Source organism: Rhinopithecus roxellana, chromosome 14 (assembly GCF_007565055.1).
Source record: "Rhinopithecus roxellana isolate Shanxi Qingling chromosome 14, ASM756505v1, whole genome shotgun sequence".
NCBI lineage: Eukaryota > Metazoa > Chordata > Mammalia > Primates > Cercopithecidae > Rhinopithecus > Rhinopithecus roxellana.
This window is the reverse complement of record NC_044562.1, coordinates 43,122,531-43,144,060: the sequence shown is the minus strand read 5'-3', so window position 1 is coordinate 43,144,060 and position 21,530 is coordinate 43,122,531. Positions and strand designations below refer to the sequence as shown.

Genomic DNA, 21,530 nt, shown 5'->3' with positions numbered 1-21,530 from the left:
TCACTTTCTGTTTTTCTTTTCATATTGAAAAATCTAATTTTGTATTAAAATAAATGATGATATATAGAAAACACTTTGAAATTAAAAAAAGATCCTATTTGCTACATTTCCCTGTAACCCTTAATGTAATAAACCGTGGTTTAATTTACTCCCATTCTTATTCCCACACCAAATTCAGATCCTTCTTCCTAGCTGATACAGAATCTCCCTTTGGGTGTCCACCTTCCAGAGGCCACGGTTCAGGTGCTCTGGGGAGCCTGCTGTGGAACATGAGACTATGCTGCCATCCTAACCCTTCTTGGCTGGTACTGTCCTGCTTGACCTTTCCTGGTTGCCAAGGGTTTTCTTCATCTCTGCTTGGTCTGCTAGCTCTGTCTCTCGGCTGGTTCAGGAAGGGAACAGGATAAGAGGAAAAGGGTAGGTTCCAACGACTACTGCCCATGCCAGACTCTTGTCTCAGCCCCCCTGCTTTTTCCTCAGAAGAAAAACAGAACAAGAAGAGTATTCCAGAAAAACAAATAGAACAAGAAGAGTATTCCAGAAAAATAAATAGAACAAGAAAGAAGAGTATTCCAGAAAAATAAATATAAGAAGATATTCCAGAAAAATAAATAGAACAAGAAGGATATTCCAGAAAAATAAATAGAACAAGAAGAGTATTCCAGAAAAACAAACAAAACAAAAGTATTCCAGAAAAATAAATAGAACAAGAGTATTCCACAAAAATAGAATATATTCCAGAAAAACAAATAGAGCAAGAGAATTCCAGAAAAATAAACAAGAAGAGTATTCCAGAAAAATAAACAGAACAAGAGTATTCCAGAAAAATAAATAGAACAAGAGTATTCCACAAAAATAGAATATATTCCAGAAAAACAAATAGAGCAAGAGTATTCCAGAAAAACAAACAGAACAAGAAGAGTATGGCAGAAAAACAAATAGAAAAAGAGTATTCCAGAAAAACAGGAGAAGAGGAATATTTCAGAAAAATAAATAGAACAAGAAGAATATTCCATTTTGTGTCTACCCACTGAAAGTATAAAAATTACTGAAACAGGCTGGGCGTGGTGGCTCAAGCCTGTAATCCCAGCACTTTGGGACGCCAAGACGGGCGGATCACGAGGTCAGGAAATCAAGACCATCCTGGCTAACACGGTGAAACCCCATCTCTACTAAAAAAAAAACCAAAAACCTAGCTGGGCGAGGTGGCGGGCGCCTGTAGTCCCAGCTACTTGGGAGGCTGAGGCAGGAGAATGGCATAAACTTGGGAGGCGGAGCTTGCAGTGAGCTGAGATCCGGCCACTGCACTCCAGCGTGGGCGACAAAGCGAGACTGTCTCAACAACAACAACAACAACAAAAAAATTACTGAAACAAATCAGTTTTTCCTCCTGCCCTTCAAACAGACCAAACTCTAAACAACAGTGAAAAGTCATCAGTTGGTCTTTATGATTTTTTCATTTATGCTGTTGAGCTTCATTCTCAGAAACATGCTTCATAACACCAAGGTTTCTGGAGTCTTTTAGCCATGTACTCATTTGATTAGATAGAAACCCAATATATGATAAAGATAAATTTGCAGCTGCTCTGTTTGAAGGCAAGGTAGAGGCTGCCACTCATCCCAACAGGCCCTGCATCAACTCCCTGGCTAATGATGTGTATGAAGTCTTCTCCTGAAGCCTGTCCTCATCTGCACTCTTCTCTAGGATGACCCTAAGAGAATCTGGACGCTTACTCCTGTGGGAAATGTGATTCCTTCCAAGAATGGGTTGCAGATTATATTGACTCATATCCTTGATCTGCAGATAACGAACCTGATGCAAAGGAAGGAACTGGCCTTGTCTTTTCAAAACCATCATTTCCACAATATGTTCCAGAGAGTGAACCACAGATATTTGTGGTGGTTTATTAAATCCTAAAGGGGTGCTCATTTGGGGTAAGTATAAGATCTGCAATTTCATGTCCCAAACACACTTTCTGTATGAGCTGACTGGCGGCGATGAAGAGGAACTTCACACACGTGGAATGGTGGGACTGTGTGCTCAAACTCCCACTCACCGCCTCCGTTCTGGGACCGCTCCACCCATGTGAATGTGATGGCCCCTTCCCGGGAGCTCTCACTGAACCGCAGCAGGAAGGTCCCTGGCTGCTGGTCCTTCAACAGGGCGCGCTCTCGCTCCTTGCTGATGAAGCCCATGATGCACCTGGATATCAAAGAGACGGACGGAGAGGCTTTTAGTTCAATCATGATTTCCATTTTCATGCTAACCTACAAACCAAGAAAATGGCTGGAATGTGAGAAAAGAACCTACGGTAAAAAACGTAGACTATTTTAAAATCTATTGAGTTGTCACTTAAGGAAGCATTTCACTTAAACATGTATATAGTAAGGTTTTTTTAAAAAAAGAAGTATGAACATGTGTCAGTAGGATGCTACAGATGCTCAACAAACATGTGTGGGATTGAGCCTTTTATTGTTCCTTGATTATTCTAAAGGCCACGAGAATGTCTGAATTTACACATCTTTTTTACTGGAGAGGAAGACCTAGGCAATATATTTTCATATTCTAGCCCGTCTGATCAAGTTAAAACTTTTGTTGAAATATCAGCGGATCCCTGCAATAAGCCAAGATAGGAATGATTTACCCAGTTAAAAGGGTTTTTCTTCCTTCCTAGGGGCCACATAGTAGGTGCTCAAAACATTTTTGTTGAGTGAATGAATGCATGAATGGTACTCAGAGTTGTTGTTTTCAATTTAGCTTTGCCAAGACATATATATGTACTAAGAATGTGTAAGGTTAATGTTATGAAGTTCTACTCTCCCAAAGCCCTGAACAGACAGCCTGGAAATGCGCACCTCCGTGAGATTCACACACGCCTAGTCAAATACTGAAGCTGGACTCAGGCCTTGTCTCAACCTCGCAGCACTAAAAATATGTTTCAAAATACATCTAGCAGTGGCCCTTACCCATCATTCCAGAGAGGAAGCAGGTGTTTTTTAATGAGTTCTAGGATGCTTTCAATCCAAAGCCAGAAGGGAAAATTTTTATCATTTATATTTTCCTGAAAGTATACAAATGCACACATTATGAACAAAAATCTAAAAACAGGACTTACCATGGTCCCTCCCACCATCATTTGTAAAGACTCCCCAGGTGCCAAAGATGCAACTATCCCATTCAGCACAGCAATGGGATTCCTCCCTTGGCAGGGAATATCAAGTTCCCTCCCTGCTGTTATCAGCATTCAGACCAGGAGCTCTCCAGAGCTCTCCATTTCCCTGGGCCGGGCTCTGCTTCCCTTTCCAAAGAGTAGCAAGCCAGCCCGGGGGTGACCTCCGGCGTGAATCACGGAAACACAAGCTGCCCTATGCTAGCAAAATCCAGCAGTGCAAGCTGGTCCACACTGTCTGGTGACCCCAGCAGATTCTAAATGTTCCCCACAGTGGGCCCCTCTGCTCGAGCAGGCCATTAAACTCGTCTGGCTGGTCAGGCTGCGCCACCCAGCCTAGAACATACATTTCACACAGAAATGGCTAAAATACTGCTGGGCAGGGGTCCAGTGTGAGTGAACAGAAGCCTCATTTCAGATATGAAAGAATGTTATCACTCAGGCAGGTGCTTCCTGTCAGACTCCTGCTCGGAGACCAACCTCCTGCACTGAAGAAAAGTAAACAACTTGCCCGGGGGGCTCCTTGGCCAGAGAAGAACAGGCCAAAATAAGCAAACAGTTAAGTAACTGTCACAGCAAGAAATATGAGAACCTCGACCGAGAGCAAAAAGGACTCAGAGAGCATAAAACCCAGACAGTCCTCACCTTACAAAACCTCGTCCACGGAATGAGACCATCGGGGCTGGCGTTAGGACCTAAACAAATAAAAACCAGATTTTTCAGCAAACAGAAACTGATTCTAAAGCTTTGGTTGGATGGATGGCTCCTGTATGTGCTCTTAAGGAAAAGAGCCAAACACCCAACAAAGATTTTATGTACTCAGTTGACATTTTTGGATACCTTAATGCCAAATTAACTGAGCAATTATAATACGTGCTATAAAAGGGTGGAATTTAAATGGTGTAAAATATGTGTATGTTGGTTTGAGTTTAATGGCAGGAAGGAATGGATGGCAGATTCCTGGGCACCACGATATGAGAGTTTTTAGGGAAAGTGGAAACATCACAAAGCCTTACCATCTGCTCTCTCCCTCCCCAGCCCCCCTTTTCCCTCCCTCTCCTCTAAAGAGAGGACAGTCCTTTTAATGTCCTGTTCATGTTACACTTCCTTCCACGACCATCAGCTGACGTTGCCTTTTGCACTAAATCAAAGGTGCTCTGCTGGGCCTCCAAGAGAAGCCTCCCTATCCAATGCCTCTTCCCACTGCCTTCCTCTGCTGCTCAGCAGAGCCCCCTCCCAAGCACCCTAGAGAATTTTTTTCAAAGTTCAATCTGTGCCCAAGATCACCCCTAGATCTTCAATGTAACTGATACTTGACTTCACAAGTTTATTTTAGACATTATTTATGCATTTCCCTCAGTTCTCCTCCAAATAGGACACGGGCTCAGGAAGTCTGATGCAAATCAAAAGCAAAGTGAGATAAATGAGAGGAAGAAGCCCAGGGGTTATCAGCTACACAAATTAAAGCAGCCCGGGTGAGAAGAGGTGGTAAGCCCATCATCTGTCTTCAAAGGGAACTACAAATAAGCCATTTCAGTTAGAAAAGATATCCGGCCGGGCGCGGTGGCTCAAGCCTGTAATCCCAGCACTTTGGGAGGCCGAGACGGGCGGATCACGAGGTCAGGAGATCGAGACCATCCTGGCTAATATGGTGAAACCCCATCTCTACTAAAAATACAAAAACTAGCCGGGCGAGGTGGCGGGCGCCTGTAGTCCCAGCTACTCGGGAGGCTGAGGCAGGAGAATGGCGTAAACCCGGGAGGCGGAGCTTGCAGTGAGCTGAGATCTGGCCACTGCACTCTAGTCCGGGCAACAGAGCGAGACTCCGCCTCAAAAAAAAAAAAAAAAAAAAAGAAAAGATATCCTTCTTAACTCTCGCCAAATAAAGAAATGGAATAAGGGGATTTTATACTTGTATTAAACAGCACAAGATCACCACTGTGACAGCTGCACAGCCAAGAGAAGGCACTGTTGAAAGCCACTGGGTGAGGAAGAGCCTACTGCTGTTTGGAGTAAATGCAATGCTGCTCTACAGAAAGCAAATCGGGATACAAGCTGTCCATGGAGTTTTAAAGAAACAGTTCAGATAGCCCCACTCACCGAAAGATCAGACCTTGAGACCAGTGGATCTTTGATTTGTTTAGTATGAAGGACTAATAAATGCACTCACATTAAACACTGATAGAGAAATATCTACCACTGTCTAGACTCTGCCCAATCAGGCAAAACTGCAGATCAAAAGAGGCACCCTCCTATGGGGACAGCATCCCCTGCCACCTGGGCCCACCTGAGTCAAGGGCCCTGGGTTTCTGCTGCAGTGGGCAGGCCCCAGGACTTTATTCTTATCATGTCAGGGACTTCCTTCTTCTCCCCCAGATTAATGGTTAATAGGCCTTCATCTTTCTCATCCAGGAACTTATTTCAGTCACAAATAATATATTTTACATAATTCATAAAACTTTCCCTTGGGAATCCATCCCAGAAATCTTAATATGAGACAATGAGGAAAGGATTCATTTAAATGTTATCAGGTCCATATTTCTTTCTAAGGTGATATATGATTCTCACTTAGCTATAATAAACTATAGCTTGAAAAGCTGACAGATTTTAATAGTTTTTTGCCTTTAACAAAATAGCAGACGGGAAAAAGCAATTAGAGAGGTATTTGTATGAATTTCAATTTTTATAAACGTAACAAGTTAATATGCATATACCAAGAAGCTTCTCTCCCAACATGTTCAGCTGGTCCACATTGAGACCTCTTTTGGTGACAGAGGAAAACTGCCAACTCAGCACTTCTGAAAGCTGAGCCCAACGTGCACATGGTGGATTCAGGAAGAAGGACAGATTCTAGAGAGAAAACACCCAAAATCTAAGGGTTACTACAGACACACCAGTCACAAGTGTGGCACTAAAACATATGTCCATCCCAAAGTTCAATTCTAGTTTATATGACACACAGGTGCTTTCACAGTAGGGGAAGAGAAATACAGTCAATTTTCATTATTTACAGATGCACATTTGTGAACTTGTTTACTCACTAAAATTTACTTGTAACTCCAAAATCTAAGCACATGGCGTCTCTGGGGTCATCTGAAGATACACCCATGCACACAAAAGCAAAGAATTCGAGTCTCTTAACACTTATGTTTCCAACTAAAGCCAAACAAAATGACACTCGCTTCCTGTTTCAGCTCTCATAAGAAAAACGTGTCCTTTTTGAAGCCTATTTAGTGCCATGTTTTTGCATTTTGTGACTGCTGTTGGTGATCACTGTTTAAAATGGTGCCCAAGCATAGCGCCACAGTGTGGTCTACTGTTCCTAAGCACGTGAATGCTGGGATGTGCCTTATGGAGAAAATACATGCGTGAGGCAAGCTTCACTCAGGCATGAGTTACCCAGTAATCCTGACCATAGGTGTAATGTTAATGCCTCAACAAGTATATTAGATAAGGTGTCTTTAAACAGAAACACACATAAACCATGTTATGCATTGATGGGGTGACAAAAATGATGTGACCAGAGGCTTGAAGGAACCTAGCCTTGTAGTTCCCTTAGGAGCAACAATTCATTATTTGCTAATTAAGTGTTCCTGGTAACTTCAAAAAACATAACTAGTTCGAATAATGATAATTGACTATAATTAATTAACAGTAAGTATCCACACTCTAAGAATGGAGCATGCTTGTTTAGTAGATGTGTACATTTTAAAAATAATAATGATAAAGTGGTATGGAATCACTAACTGCCCTAGCTTACTCACATGGGAGAAAAATCATAATTCTCACTTCAAACACATATACATGCTTCACATTCCCAGATTTACTCAAAAGCCTTAGAAATACCACGGAAGCTTTGTCACTTCTCCCTCAACAACTGGCCACTGGGGCTATTTCAGAGATGCAGCAGCGAGAGCATGGGGTCTGCTTAACCCTGGGACCAAAGCAAATGTATTTTCCATACCCTGGGTTCCGCCACCAGCATGTTGTACCAAAGGATGGAGGCCCAACCGCTCGGGAGCTGGCTGACGTTGGAGATCACCACAACGGGCAGAGAGGTCGTCTAAAGGATGACAAAGACCTTGAAATCATCTGAATCACAGAAATGTCACCTTCAGATAACTGCTTAGCCTCAACTAAAAGCAGGGGATTATTTGTAAATTTGTACATATTTAATACTTGAAAATGAGAAATGTTAAGTTCTGTTCTTTTGTCCAGTTTAATTTGTCTTTGATGTATCTTTCAGTTAAGAAATAAGTCCCTAAAAATAGTAATAGCTACAATAACTAATTAAGGGGTATGCAATATGAGAAGATGAAAATTGTCACAATGAAAACATAAAATGTGGAGGGAGGGCAGAGCAAAATAAATAAGTCCCAATGCTTACTGTAAAAAAAATTAACATCAGCTATCTCAACTGGAACATTTAAGTTATAGAATTTGAAGGTTAATTCAATTCTCTAGCTTTCTGGACCATAAATTAAGGTTAAGGTAGTATTAGCTGAAAAAGATAATTTTTAAAACAATTAGGTAAATACCTCTAAAACGAAAACTGAGAAATAAAAATACACGTAACAATTAAAAGTAAAAATAATGAAGTTTTCCACCTCGGGACCATGAAAGTCTTACCTCGAGGTCAATTACCAAACCAGGCTGGCACAATTGGGTTTCAAAACTAAGGGAGTGAAGCTCTTCAGTAACGATGAGAGGACCCTTGGAAGAGAAAAGGAAAGCTGAAAAGAATATAACCACTTATTCACAGATCCTGAAACTTTCAAAAGCCCAATTAACATTGCAACAGGCCACAGAGATCCTGGACCCAACCAGCAGGAAGTCTGAAGACTCAATATTGAATCCCTCCCAGATTTAATAATTCTGAGTATCAGTGTGCTCTGAAAGATAAGTGCCTGAAGTTATGGTAAGGATTATAGATTCAGAGCAATAAATGTCAATGGGGAAAGAGCAACTAATGGCTTTGTGACCTAAGGCTTCTCAACCCTCAGCTGTCTGCCTGCCCAGTGTGGCTGCACATCTCAATGCAGATGGGTGGGGAAGAGGTGAGAGGGCTGCGAGTAAGTGCACACTTGGGATTGTCTACTGCCTACCGGAAGGGCTGATTCACATCAACTTGGTAGGTCACAAGGTGTCTTGGTTTCGGTAGAAATGGACAGATTTCAAAGTGCCTTCATAGACATTACCTCATGTGAACCTCACAACTTAGAACTAGAGAGGTACAACTGCTAGACCCAGGGAGGTCAAAACATAGTTCAGGTGCACACCAGGGCTAGAAGGCATCTTTGCACTGCCTGGGCCTGTGTTTGTCCCGCTGCTCCATGTGACCTCCACTGGTCCTGGTGTGGAACGACTGCACGCTGTGTGTGCATAAAGGACGAAAATGTTCTAAACCAAAACAACTCCAGATATTTCATCCTTTGTCCATAGTTCATTTCTGAATGCATCACAAACCCAACTCCTTAAGGATCACGTTGTAGGAAGGAAACTGATGCAAAGGCAATGCTTCTGGTAGGGGATGCCATGGCCAAAAAGCCCTCTTGGCACATAGCAAGGCAGTCATCAAAGTGGCCTCTCGTTCCAACTCTGACAGTAACTCTCTGTGCACCCTTAGCTAAATCCTGCAAACTTCCTGTGACTCAATTTCTTCACCCGTAAGATGCGAAGAATACAAAAGCCCACAATAGCTACTCCACTGAGTGTCTAATGAATTTGTGTGCAAAATCGTTTGACAATAGTAAAGTACAAATGTGGTGTTTTTACTGTTGTCACAGATATACCAAGTACCCAGCTCATTTGCTGCTCTTCCCTGCTGGGTCTGAACTCCTCTGTGAGGTGTCCCCAGCCACCAACTGACCTGCCCTTTCTAGACAGACCTGCCTGATTTGGGCCCATTCACAACATAAAGAGACTCTCACCTCATTCGTTCTGGTGCCAGCATTTTTCTGTTCTTTCAATTGCTATAAAACAAACAATTGTCTTATTAAACACCATGGTAATGGTCAAAGTTGCTATCTTCATTTACAAATGAGAACAAAGTTAGGACTAGAAAGAATGACAGACATGACATTATCTTTAGAATGCAGAACATGGGACAAAATGGCCCTCATTCTGGATCCATGAGCAGAAGCACGTTTCCCCAGAGGCCTGATGGTGCAGACACCAGTCTGGAGGGATCTCTTGGAATCGCCACCAGCTCCTCTCCTGTGTTCAAACTTTCCCTGAATGATTCCCCGTGCACCTTCGTTAGCTGTTTCATGCCCTGAGGCTCAAGGGACAGCTTCACCCTCCCCTTTCCCTCAGCAGAGTCCTCCAGGCTGGGCCCAGTGACTCCAGGTCCAACTGCCCTCAAGTGGACATCAATCCCTGAGCTGCCAAGGGACCAGGCTGGGGCCCTGAGGGCGGCTCTGAATACCCTCAGGCAGCTGAGTTGGGCTAAAGCTTTCAAGTCAGGTAGAGCTTCCTAGCTAGGAGGCTTGCTGGATCACAAAGTGGTCTCTAGTGAAAAAGGATGCCTTTAACCTCCTGCAGGTTCTGAGCCCAAGGAGAGCTTTGGACTCAGCACCCACAGAGCCTCACAACAGTTGGCAGCCCCTGTGTTCACAGAGGAGGAAAGATGGTACAGCCCATATAGAGCACCCCGCTGGGTCTCTACTGCCTGGGGAATGAGCTCTACTGCCCTGGAGAGAAGGTGGTAGAGTCAGGCTGCCGTAGAGGCAGGGGCTGTGGGCGGGGCCGCCAGGAAGGGGAACACGGGCTGAGGAGTGAACCTTGGAGTACGGGACCACACTTGGAGGGTGGGGGAAATCACAGTCAGGACACGGGAGCCATAACCTTTGAGAAAACTGCAAGCGTCTACAGTGAGTGACTGTGGGGATCATGCAGGCAGCAAGTGCAAATCATTTACGTAAACACAGGCTCATAAAATGTTTTTACTGTGAGTGATACAGCCCAGAAAATGGAGCGAACAGACATGGGATGAGGAGGAGAAACCAAAATGCCCCAAGTGCTGGTGACAGGAAGTCACCAGCCACAAAGTCTGCAAACCCCAGCAGGGGGCGTCCTCCACATGGCAAACGTGCCAAAAAGGGTCGCTCTATTGTCAAAAGTCCTAAGAAACCAGAGACAATATAAAGACAGGAAACTCATGTCCCTACCAGGTGCCGAAATTCAGCCGCCAGACTGCCATTGGTGGACTCCTCCATGTTCATCACCTTTGTGTGCGTGCCCAAAATGTTGAACTTCCTAAATCTATACAATATAGGAAAGAAATGCTGAAAAGTCTTCCAACTATTAAACAAATAAAAATATAGCACAGTGTAGCATAAAGTACATCACATACCCTTTTACTGTATTTCTCTCATTCACATCTCTGCAAAAAAATATATATATAATCATATATGTGTATTTAAAATATGAAATAAGCTTAAACAAAATTATGAGTATAAGAACATAAGAGTGTTAAGTGAATGATAAATAAAAAATAAATCTACACCTGTGGGTTTGCGGCCTTTCATTCACTCCCTGCTTCAATCTACCCATATTAGGTCTGGCAAGTATCACTGAATGACCTTGGGCAAATAAATGGTCTGGGCCTCACGTTGTTCATTTGCACAACATACTAACAGTGCCAACATACGGGACATCGTGAGGAATAAACTAGTTAATTCCTCACCAGTACACCCTCAATAAATGTAAGCACCAGCACCAGTACACCTTCAACAAATGTAAGCTATCGTTATTGTTTATTGGGCAGCTACTTGCGGCAAGGGCCTGCACTAAGCACTGGGGATCCAGCAGACAGCACTGCCCAGTTGTCACAAAGCTCAGAGGACTGCCAATGTGACCATTTAAACCTCATTTTTATTCTCTATGATCTTTAATGCTCTCATGAAAGTACCAGAAGAGTCAGTTATCTGGGGTAAGTGGGAAGTTTGAGTTTAAAGTCTGAGGTTGAAATTTTGAAAGACTTTGCACTTTTATATCCAGTGATTACTTTGTCATGTTCTGGCCAAATCATGTATCCATGAGTGTCCTAGAGGTAGACTAGAAATCATGGGCTCACTCACAGATCTATTAGTTCACCTTCCTTTCCAATCTCAACCAGAAGTTTAATGCTTTTGCGAATGACAATCACCATTAGCTACGGGAGGGACCTATTTTCCTGTTTGGAAAAAAAAGAATTTAAAATAAAAGGAATAGTATGATAAAGGCTGACTTTTCAAAGCTAAGAAGATAGTCAGCTGGAACCGACAGAAAAGACACAGGGGCCTGAAGCAGCTGAGAGTTGCTGAGCTGACGCAGAGGACGGTAAACTGCAACGGCCACACGACCCTTGTGCTTCTTCCCTTTAGAAAGTAGGAAGTATTTCCCTGTCCCCCGAATCTCAGCTGGCCTTGATTTGCTTTTAGCAACTGGATGGAAGGGAGTGATGCTATACACGTTCCAAGGCTAGCACTCACAGGCCTTGTTCACTTGGAACACTGTCACCGTGGGAAAAGCCCAGGCTAGCCTTTTTGAGATGCTTGAAGAAGGACCTGGTTATCCCAGCTGAGTCCCAGTCACGTAATAAGGCCTTGCTAGAGCACCTGGCTCCAACCACACTAGCCCAGACCAGGACGACCTACAACTCACAGAATATGAGAAATGAGTTTTTGAGGTTTTAGCCACTACGTTGTTTTTTTTTTTTTTTTTTTTGACAGTCTCATTCCATCACCCAGACTGGAGTGCAGTGGCATGATCTCAGCTCACTGCAACCTCCGCCTCTCAGGTTCAAGCGATTCTCGTGCCTCAGCCTCCCAAGTAGCAGGGATTACAGGTACACACCACCACACCTGGCTAATTTTTTGCATTTTTTGTAGAGACGGGGTTTCGCCATGTTGGCCAGGCTGGTCTCAAACTCTGGCTTATGTGATCTGCCTGCCTCGGCCTCCCAAAGTGCTGGGATTACAGGTGTGAGCCACTGCACCTGGCCTAGCCACTAAGTTTTGAGAGTGGTTTGTTAGGGAGCAAAAGCTAACTGATATACCAAAGATGATGGCATGAAGACAAGGCACAGACCATGCTACAAGGAAGAATATTCTTATAGGAGTGGTAACAAGCAAAAAGCCAGAGGAAAATGATTTGAATGATCATAAATCACTTTTGAAACTTGCCACACCAGTATGTGACACAAGCTAACAAAAACATTAAATATGGGAGGGGTGGGAGGAGCCATCTCGTTTCTTAATGAGAGTACCCAAGTCAGTGCCAGTCCAGGTCTAGGGTCTCAGGGCAAAATAGAATGGGGCTGCTCCACTTGGACTCCCATGAGAGATGCCCATTCCTGGGTTCCCACTGCCCAGAAGAGACAAGGGTGAATCCCACAGGCTCCACATAGTCTCCCCAAGATGCTGCTGATCTCACTCCAGAAAAAACCCCCAAATGACCACAGAGTCACGGCAGCCTGGATGTTCGGCCTCAGGTTGGATCAGGGGCCTCTCCTCTGGGGCTGAGCTAGAAGGAAGGGGTGGCATGCCAAGTCCAGCCACTTTGAAACTTGCTGATTACCATCTCATATGCATAAAGAGACACTCACTCTCTTGTTCAGTTATAGTCTAAAAAGGCTCAGGAATGTTGGTAACAGCTCCAGGGGAAGCTCCCAACATCCACCAAGGGAGCTGCTGACTTAAATCTGCTGGGATCATTTGTGACGGCCCTGGTGGATCTGACTAGGAGTCTCTGCTCATATGCAGCATTGGCAGGACTCTGGGTTCAGCCCTGGGGCCCTAGGGAGGCAAACTTCCACCCAGTGTAGACCCTTCCACAGCTAGTGAATCTGCTTATCTAGTGCAGGAGTCTGTGCTTGAGTAACAAAATCAACATTTCAGTACTACATGTATGTTACATAATATTAAAGATATCTTACTTATCAAATAAGACCTTGACTTTCAAATTATAATTCAGCTCTTGCAATTTCACCAACAGTCTGGAAAGATAAATAAAAGCCATTACTTAAAAAACATTATCTGTTACCATTTATTTATTATGCCAATTCCCTATTAACGTTTAGATAAACCACTCTCCCCCAGTTTTAGGGCATTACCAACAAGAAAACTGACAGTTTTGTAGATCTACTTAAATTTGTGTAAGTGTATTTGTAAGAATAAATTCCTAGCTGTGGAATTGCTTAGGAAAAATTGTAACACTAATTCTGACAGAATGCAGCCCTGAGTTTACATTCCCACCAAAAGTTAATGAGGGTAGCTGTTTCCCTCTATAACCTTGCCGCCAATATTGGGTTTCATCACAATTTTGATCTTTGGCCAATTTATATGGGTGAAAAATAGCAAACGTTACTTTCTACTGAAACTTGTATCTAATCTTTGTCCTTTTGGGAGACAATAAAAACCATTGCCCATAATCAGAAAAAATAGTGTCCCATCTACAGTCACCCCAGGGTAGTGTGGAAAGATGGAGGGCAGGTGAGAGTGTGTGCCTGTGCTCCACTGAGCTGGAGACTTTGGGAAGGAGACCCCAGGGCTCTGTCTGCTCCGTTCAGTGGAGCAGGTGGATGGGATCAGATTTCTACTGTCCCTTCCAGCTGCGAGTTCTAGAATTCCACGAGGGCTTGAGTGTGGCATTGTATACTACCAGCCAGGGAGGGTTAACCACTGACTTAAATCAGTAACACCCCAGAAAAGGACCCGGTCCAACTCTGAAGGTCAGTTCAGTTCTTCAGCGTCTAGCTACTCATCATAAGAAGAATGCTTAAGGCAATGCGGCCATTCAATAGAAGAAAGTAAGGCCACATGTTCCTGGAAACACTTCTACAATTATTATCAAGGAGAAAGGCTACAAAACAATGTATGTAGCCTACTCTTGAGTTTTTTAAAAAAGAAATATGTCATATTTGTGTGTGTGTCTCTATATGAAATATTTGTGTAGACATGGAATCCTAATGTTTTAAAAAGGAAACATTATGTCATATTTGTGCGTGTGTGTTTCTGTATGAAATATGTATTTGTGCAGACAAGGACAAAATCCTGGGAGGACAGACACTAGGTCATTTACTGTGGTGGTCCACAGATATTTATATCACGGACTGCTTTGAGAATCTGATGAAAGCTATAAATCCATTCATCAGAAAAATGTACATATTATAAATCCACATTCATACAGTTTCTGGGGTTCATAAGGCTCAGGTTATAAGCCTATGCCCAAGAGGGGTGAGGCAGCCGCGAACTTTCACTCTCTATTACACACATTTCTGCAATTTGGAATTCTGTTTTCCTGTGAACATGCATTACATTTATGATTGAAAAAAAATCAGGAGTGTGTACATATATATATATAGGTTACATTTCTACTATGAGTATATTAATAAAAAACTCTCAGATATTCTCAGTAAGCGTTCATATTAAAATGCCTCCTGAAAAATTATTTCCTCAAAAGCACCCTAAATAACAGTTTCTATAAAAGGAAACTAGGGGTACAAACTACATGACAGGACAATGTATGGGATGCCATCTTTCCCTTGTTACCTCAACTTCACAGTGAACTGGACCCCTGTCTTCAAGACCAGCGGCCTCTGAGGGTGCGTTGGCATGCAGGGCTGTCTTTCCACCACAAACGAGCTGCAAATCCCCAGCAAAGGATAGATAAGTTAGCATTTCCATTAAGGTTGAGGCAGTCACAATGATTTTCCCGAAAGAAAAAAGGGGGTTAGAGAGTACAACCTAAAAAACAGTTTGAAAGATTCTGACAAGTTGGATGAACAAACTGATATTTTCTAATTAGTAAAGAAATCCCAAAACCTAACAAGGACTTAACAGAAACAGAATAATCGTAATGATCTATGAAACTATTACATTGAAACAAACTTATACGATGAAGGCTAGGCACAGTGGCTCATATGTGTAATCCCAGCACTTTAAGAGGCTGAGATGGTAGGATTGCTTGATCCCAGGAGTTCAAGACCAGCCTAGGCAACATAGTGAGACCTTATCTTTACAATTTTTTTTAAAAAATTAGCCAGGTGCCGGGTGCGGTGGCTCAAGCCTGTAATCCCAGCACTTTGGGAGGCCGAGACGGGCGGATCACGAGGTCAGGAGATCGAGACCATCCTGGCTAACACAGTGAAACCCCGTCTCTACTAAAAAATACAAAAAACTAGCCGGGCGAGGTGGCGGGCGCCTGTAGTCCCAGCTACTCGGGAGGCTGAGGCAGGAGAATGGTGTAAACCCGGGAGGTGGAGCTTGCAGTGAGCTGAGATCCGGCCACTGCACTCCAGCCCGGGCGACAGAGCCAGACTCCGTCTGAAAAAATAAATAAATAAATAAATTAGCCAGGCATGGCTAATTAGCCCCAACTACTAGAGGGCTGAAGTGGGAAGGTCACTTGAATCCAGGAGGTGGAGGCTGAAGTGAGCCATGATCACACCACTGCACTCCAGCCTGGATGACAGAGTGAGGCCCTGCCTCAAAAAATAAAAATAAAAAATAAAAACCCCATATTTAATTATGTTCATTTACATGTCAGAATTAAGAATAAAATGTGCACTCAAAGTACAAGTAATGTTTTTAAATTTAAAAAAACTCAACACACAGGACTTCTTGTTTGAATATTAGCCATAGGGAACCAAGCAAATATTTTTTTTTTTAGATGGAGTCTCACTCTGTTGCCCAGGCTGGAGCTCAGTGGTGTGATCACTACAAGCTCCGCCTCCCTGGTTCACACCATTCTCCTGCCTCAGCCTCCTGAGTAACTGGGGCTACAGGTGCCTGCCACCATGCCCAGCTAATTTTTTTTTTTGTATTTTTAGTAGAGATGGGGTTTCACCATGTTAGTCAGGAGTACATTTTTTAAAAATATTACTTCCAATAAGTACAATATTTATTAAACATATCTTCAGTTGTTTTGTTACACAGTATGCAACAAATTACAATATTCTGCAGCCACAAATTATATGCAGAGTATCAAGAAGCTATTAATCAGACAGTATAATCTTTCCATTTATAACTGTACAAGGAAGAACCAGCAAATCAGATCTTACACATAACATCTCACTAAACTTTACGCATGGAAAGTGACAGACACTGCTTGTGCTGTTTGATACAAAACAGCTGAACTTCGTCTTCAGAAGACTAGACCTGACATCTAAACACGCCAATATAAACATCAAAACAAAATACAGTCTAACCAACCACGAGAAAACAGTCTGCTATCAGGAAAATACATTATTTTATAAACCAGCACACAAAGGTTTAAAAACAGTTCTGAAAATGAAGTTAGCTGTTTTGAGTCAAGAGAATAAAAAGAAAGTCAGTAATGACCATTTACAATCTCTGACCTCTGTGGAGATGGTAAGAATCTGTTGTAGTACAGCTACATACAGTATAATTCAGACAATGGTTTTTCACTTGGGTTCAGATTGCAAATTCATTACTGTGAGAAAAGGACGGAGGCAAATTTTAGCAGGAACCTCCACCTGATGCTTGACCAGAGTGCTCTGAATTTTAACACTGGGCTTCTCAGCACGACTAGCTGTTATTCCAGGACCCATTAGCTTTTTAATCTCAGCTGCCATCATCATGGAAGATTGTTCTACATTCATTGCATTTTCTTTTTTTTTCTTTTTTTGAGACAGATTCTTGCTCTGTCTCCCAGGTTGGAGTGCAATGGCGTAATCTCGGCTCACTGCAACCTCCACCACCTAGGTTCAAGCGATTCTCCTGCCTCAGCCTCCTGAGTAGCTGGGATTACAGGTGTCTGCCACTATGCTCAGCTAATTTTTGTATTTTTAGAAGAGACGGGGTTTCATCATGTTGGCCAGGCTGCTCTCGAACTCCTGACTTCAGGTGATCCACCCACCTCAGCCTCCCAAAGTGCTGGGATTACAGGCATGAGCCACCGCGCCCGGCCTTGTTGCATTCTTAGCACTTGTTTCCAAAAACAGAATTCCAAGGGAATCAGCAAATTCCTTTGCTGTTGTGTAGTCTACTACTTTCTTTGTGGTCAGATCACACTTGTTCCCTACCAACAATCTGTTGATGTTTTCACTGGGATAATGATCTATTTTCTGCAGTCACTGTTTAATATTATTCAAGGACTCTTGATCTGTCACATCATACACAACCAGGATGCCCCTGGCTCCTCTGTAATAACTGGAGATGACTTTTCGAAATCTTTCCTGTTCTGCTGTGTTCCATATTTGAAGCTTGATTGTTTTCCCATCTAACTCTATAGTTCTTATTTTGAAATCCACACCAACTGTGCTGATGTAGCTTTCCGTATATGTATCATCTGCAAACCTACGAAGGAGGCAAGACCTTCCAGCCCCAGAGTCGCCAATCAGAAGTAATTTGAATAAATAATCATATTTGGGATTCATGCTGGACATGTCACTGTAGCTGCCACCACTGCCACAGCCACCCTTGCTGCTACAACTGCCGCTCTGACTCTCTGCGCTATGGGTAACTGAAGGAAAGGAATGAGATAGGCTGTTCTGGGAAAGCAAACGTCTTCCCCTACTCTCTCCCCTAGAACACAATCAGCAGCCGCTGCCACTCAGCTATTGCTTCCACCCAAAATCAAGTATATTTTTATCATGTCAAGTTTGCATTAAAGAAAAAAAAACTTGCAATATGAACCCTTTTTTTCCACTCAGTGACATTTATCTATCTACTAAGTGTGTCTAGAGCACCTACTGTTCACAAGGCACTGCGCTAGGTCCTGCTGGGGGAAAAGGGTAACAGAGGCATGTCTCTGCCTTCCAGAACCTTGATATTCAACAAATATAAAGAAATGCATAACAACTATATAACAAAAGGCAGAGAAGGAGAGGAACAAAGGGTGACTGGAGGCCAGGAAGGGAGACAACACGTGTTTGGGAAATCTGGGAAGATTAAATGATGAGATACAAGGTGAAGCTTTCGGGATGATACAATTTTGAAAGCAGGTACAAGAAAAGAAGGTTCTGAGGAAGAGGAAGTATCCTCAGGAGAGCCACAGAGAAGCAAGCGTGCGGCATGGCCCCTATAGGAATCAGCAAGAGGTCAAGTTTGCCTAGAAAGGGGTGTGTGTGGACGTGAAGCGTGGAGTGGTCAGCTGGGTCCAGGCTGCAGAAGGGGGGCCGTGAATGCCCAGTTGAGGGGCTTCACTTGGATCAGCTGGTGATGAGGAACCAGAATAGAAGTCTGCTCTGGGACAGCATTGGTCACAGGGAGGGAGGAACGACTGGGAAGGAGGACTGGTGGGGAGGCTGAGGAAGAGTCCAGAAAGGAGGACTTGAGAGCCTGAGACATGAGGAGGGGTGGGGAGGAGGTGAGGCATGCTAGCGTCATGGCGGAGACTCGGCCAAAGGGGAAGCAGGAGTGGAAGGTTACTACAGCTTCCAGCCTAGGTGGTCACAAGAGTGAAGAACCATTGACATAACCAGATAATTCAGGAAGAGTCATTGTCATTAAAAAATTTTAGGCCAGGCACAGTGGCTCACGCCTGTAATCCCAGCACTTTGGGAGGCCGAGGCTGGCGGATCACCTGAGGTCAGGAGTTGGAGACCAGCCTGGCCAACATGGCGAAACCCCGTCTCTACTAAAAAAATTAGCCGGGTGGGGTGGCATGTGCCTATAGTCCCAGGCACTTGGGAGGCTGAGGCAGGAGGATTGCTTGAACCCAGGAGGTGGAGGTTGCAGTGAGCTGAGATCATGCCACTGCACTCCAGCTTGGGTGACAGAGCAAGAATCCATCTCAAAATATGTGTGTGTATATACACACACACACACACATACACACTCACACATATACACATGTATATTATATATACATATACACACATCATATATATACATATATTACATATATGTTATATACATATATGTACATATGATACATACATGTGTGTATATATCCTATTAAACCCTTGTAAATCATCTGAATTACGGTCAAATGTTCCTCTGTATAGACTGATTACAGAAGGTACAAATAAATGTTCCTTGAGTTACCTCTGAATGAGCTGCTGGAAAAGACTGAAGGTACGGTCCCATAACACTTGTTTGTTTTTTGTGATAGGGTCATGTTCGTACGTGTATTTCTGTTCCAATTCCTCCAGCTTTTTAAGCTGCTGCCGAACTTGCTGCAGACTCTCTGCAACTATGGTGAACCTGGGAAGACACAAGACACAGATGTCTCTATGAGAAACGGTCCAGAAGCAGCCTGAATTAAAGGGAATCATGGTATATTAGTCCACTCTCATGCTGCTAATAAAGACATACCCGAGACTGGGGAATTTATAAAGGAAAGGGGTTCAATTGACACATAGTTCCACATGGCTGGGGAGGCCCCACAATCATGGCAGAAGGCAAATGAGGAGCAAAGTCACATCTTAAATGGTGGCAGGCAAGAGAGCTTGTGGAGGGAAACTCCCACTTATAAAACCATCAGATCTTATGAGACTTACTACCATGAGAACAGTATTGGGGGAACCACCCCCATGATTCCATTATCTCCACCTGGTCCTGCCCTTGACACATAGGGATTATTACAATTCAAGGTAAGATTTGGGTGGGGACACAGCCAAACCATATCACATGGAAATCAACAAGTGGTTATATGCATCACAAAATGCCACCTAGGATACCACGCTCTGCGCTCTAGGGAAAAACAAAGGGAAGAAGGCTTGTGGCAGCAGCAGAAGCTTTGTTATTTGAGGAGTAAAACTAACATGCACTGAGTACAGCCTAGATCAAAAACTTCTGCACACCACTGAGGCCTATGTAAGGAGAGATGGGTCGGGGCAGGGCTTCTAGGTGATCTGTGACTGGCGCAGGGCAAAGAGGAGGCCAGAGGCAGGGAAAACAGCAAAGCAGATGCTTCCAGGTGATGCAAGAGGCAACGAGGAGCCACTGCAGGTTCTGTGAAGAGAGTGGCATCAGCAAGCAGTGTCTCGGCAGGACCAGTCAGAGATGTGGACCAGAGGGGCAGGAAGAGACACAGAGAGGGGAGGCAAGGCCGGGGACAGGAAGAGAGGAAGGAAAGATGATTCTGGCTTTACTCAACTGAAAGGAGAAGGCAATATCCTCATCTAGACCCCAAAAATAGAAAGCCAGTGAGTAAACCTAGTGATTGCTCTTCGTCTTCCTTCCTTACAGTCACTGCTAACAGTAACACAGGCTGGGGAAACGCAGTTTTATTCGCTTGCAGCAATGACAGAAGAAAACCTTTTAAAAGTGTCTTCTCCCTGGGAAAAGTACTTCACTTTCTGATTTTACTCGATTCCAGTTCAAAGCCCTGGGACAGCAGCCCTTCATCAGGAAAGGAGCAGGCAGGGTAATGGCTGGCTGAGTTCCAGAGGTGATGCTAAACCAGTGTCCCCAACTCTGCTTGCACACCGAGAAAATGACAATCCTTAGACAGCACAGTGGGAAAACTAGATGGCATGTGTGTCCCTACAAGAGGCTCCTGTGGTCTAAGAGGACCACTAGGGGGCTCTAGACACCCCAAGGCCTCCCTGGCCACCTGAAGGGCTTAGGGGTGTCAGTATCCCTCAAGGCACATGGGGCACACTGGGCTCAGAAGCTCTGCTCTAACCCACAAGAAATCTGGGGTACCTACAGGCAATTCACAGAATAAAAATAAATGGCTGAATATCAATTGTGATTTTTAAAAAACTGGCAATATAGAAAATAACCTCGTGAGATCTCTGGTCCTTGGACCCTTAGCAATTGTCCCAGGCCACCTTCCCTCATGTTCACTCTGTGATCCCAAGTTCAGCTCCTGTTGCCCCTCACCTGGACCACACTAATATGCTAACAGTATTCCAACTGGTCTGTCTCTAACCTATCCTCCAGGATGTGGCCAGAGCACCCTTTCTAAATCAAAGATCAGAGAAATACATCTCCTGCTTAAGAAAAAAGCCTGCCTTGGCTCAGCAGGACAGCTGCATACGGCCCGCATTCCTAGCATGGTGCTGAGAACCTGCACCATCAGGCTCCAGCATCTCCCACCAGGTCCACTTTCCTTCCCGTCTCCCCTGACACCCCACTCTCCCGCCACCCAATACAGTCCCTTCAGGCTCCCACGTGTGTGCCTTTGTACATCCTGTGCTCTGTGCTGGAAAGCACTTCCCCTTGATCTACATGGAGTAACCCTAGTCACTTTTGAGTCAGCACAAGGCCACTTCCTCTATGAAACCTTCCCTGGAGATGCTTTCCTTTGTCCTCCACAGAACTCTGATGGCCTTTTGCTAGAGCACCTGGAAACTTTTACTGCACAGAATTATTACCATGTCTACATCTCCCTTCCACACTGAGAACTCCTTATTGGCAAGGGCCAAGAATCATTCATCCTTGTGTGCCCAGGTCCTACAGT

The 21,530-nt window shown here is 43.9% G+C and overlaps 1 protein-coding gene and 1 pseudogene across 2 annotated transcripts in view; both read right to left on the bottom strand.

Annotated features, from left to right (window-relative positions):
* Positions 1–21,530, bottom strand: part of STAT1 (signal transducer and activator of transcription 1) — a 45,389-nt gene that overhangs the window by 7,912 nt on the left and 15,947 nt on the right. Inside the window, exons 10-21 of the mRNA XM_010379761.2 lie at positions 19,166–19,324; positions 14,705–14,797; positions 13,090–13,149; positions 10,525–10,554; positions 10,340–10,433; positions 9,101–9,142; positions 7,800–7,883; positions 7,135–7,233; positions 5,885–6,020; positions 3,816–3,865; positions 2,968–3,062; positions 2,058–2,203 (exon numbers count right to left, since the gene is read on the bottom strand). Coding sequence (XP_010378063.1) covers positions 2,058–2,203; positions 2,968–3,062; positions 3,816–3,865; positions 5,885–6,020; positions 7,135–7,233; positions 7,800–7,883; positions 9,101–9,142; positions 10,340–10,433; positions 10,525–10,554; positions 13,090–13,149; positions 14,705–14,797; positions 19,166–19,324 — 1,088 coding nt within the window. The remainder of the gene's footprint in view (positions 1–2,057; positions 2,204–2,967; positions 3,063–3,815; positions 3,866–5,884; positions 6,021–7,134; positions 7,234–7,799; positions 7,884–9,100; positions 9,143–10,339; positions 10,434–10,524; positions 10,555–13,089; positions 13,150–14,704; positions 14,798–19,165; positions 19,325–21,530) is intronic.
* LOC104675287 lies at positions 16,245–18,603 on the bottom strand (annotated as a pseudogene). Its single transcript, XR_004053078.1, has 2 exons — positions 17,092–18,603; positions 16,245–16,794 (listed from the first exon to the last, which is right to left on the bottom strand). The product of XR_004053078.1 is annotated as a ras-related protein Rab-1A-like (transcript).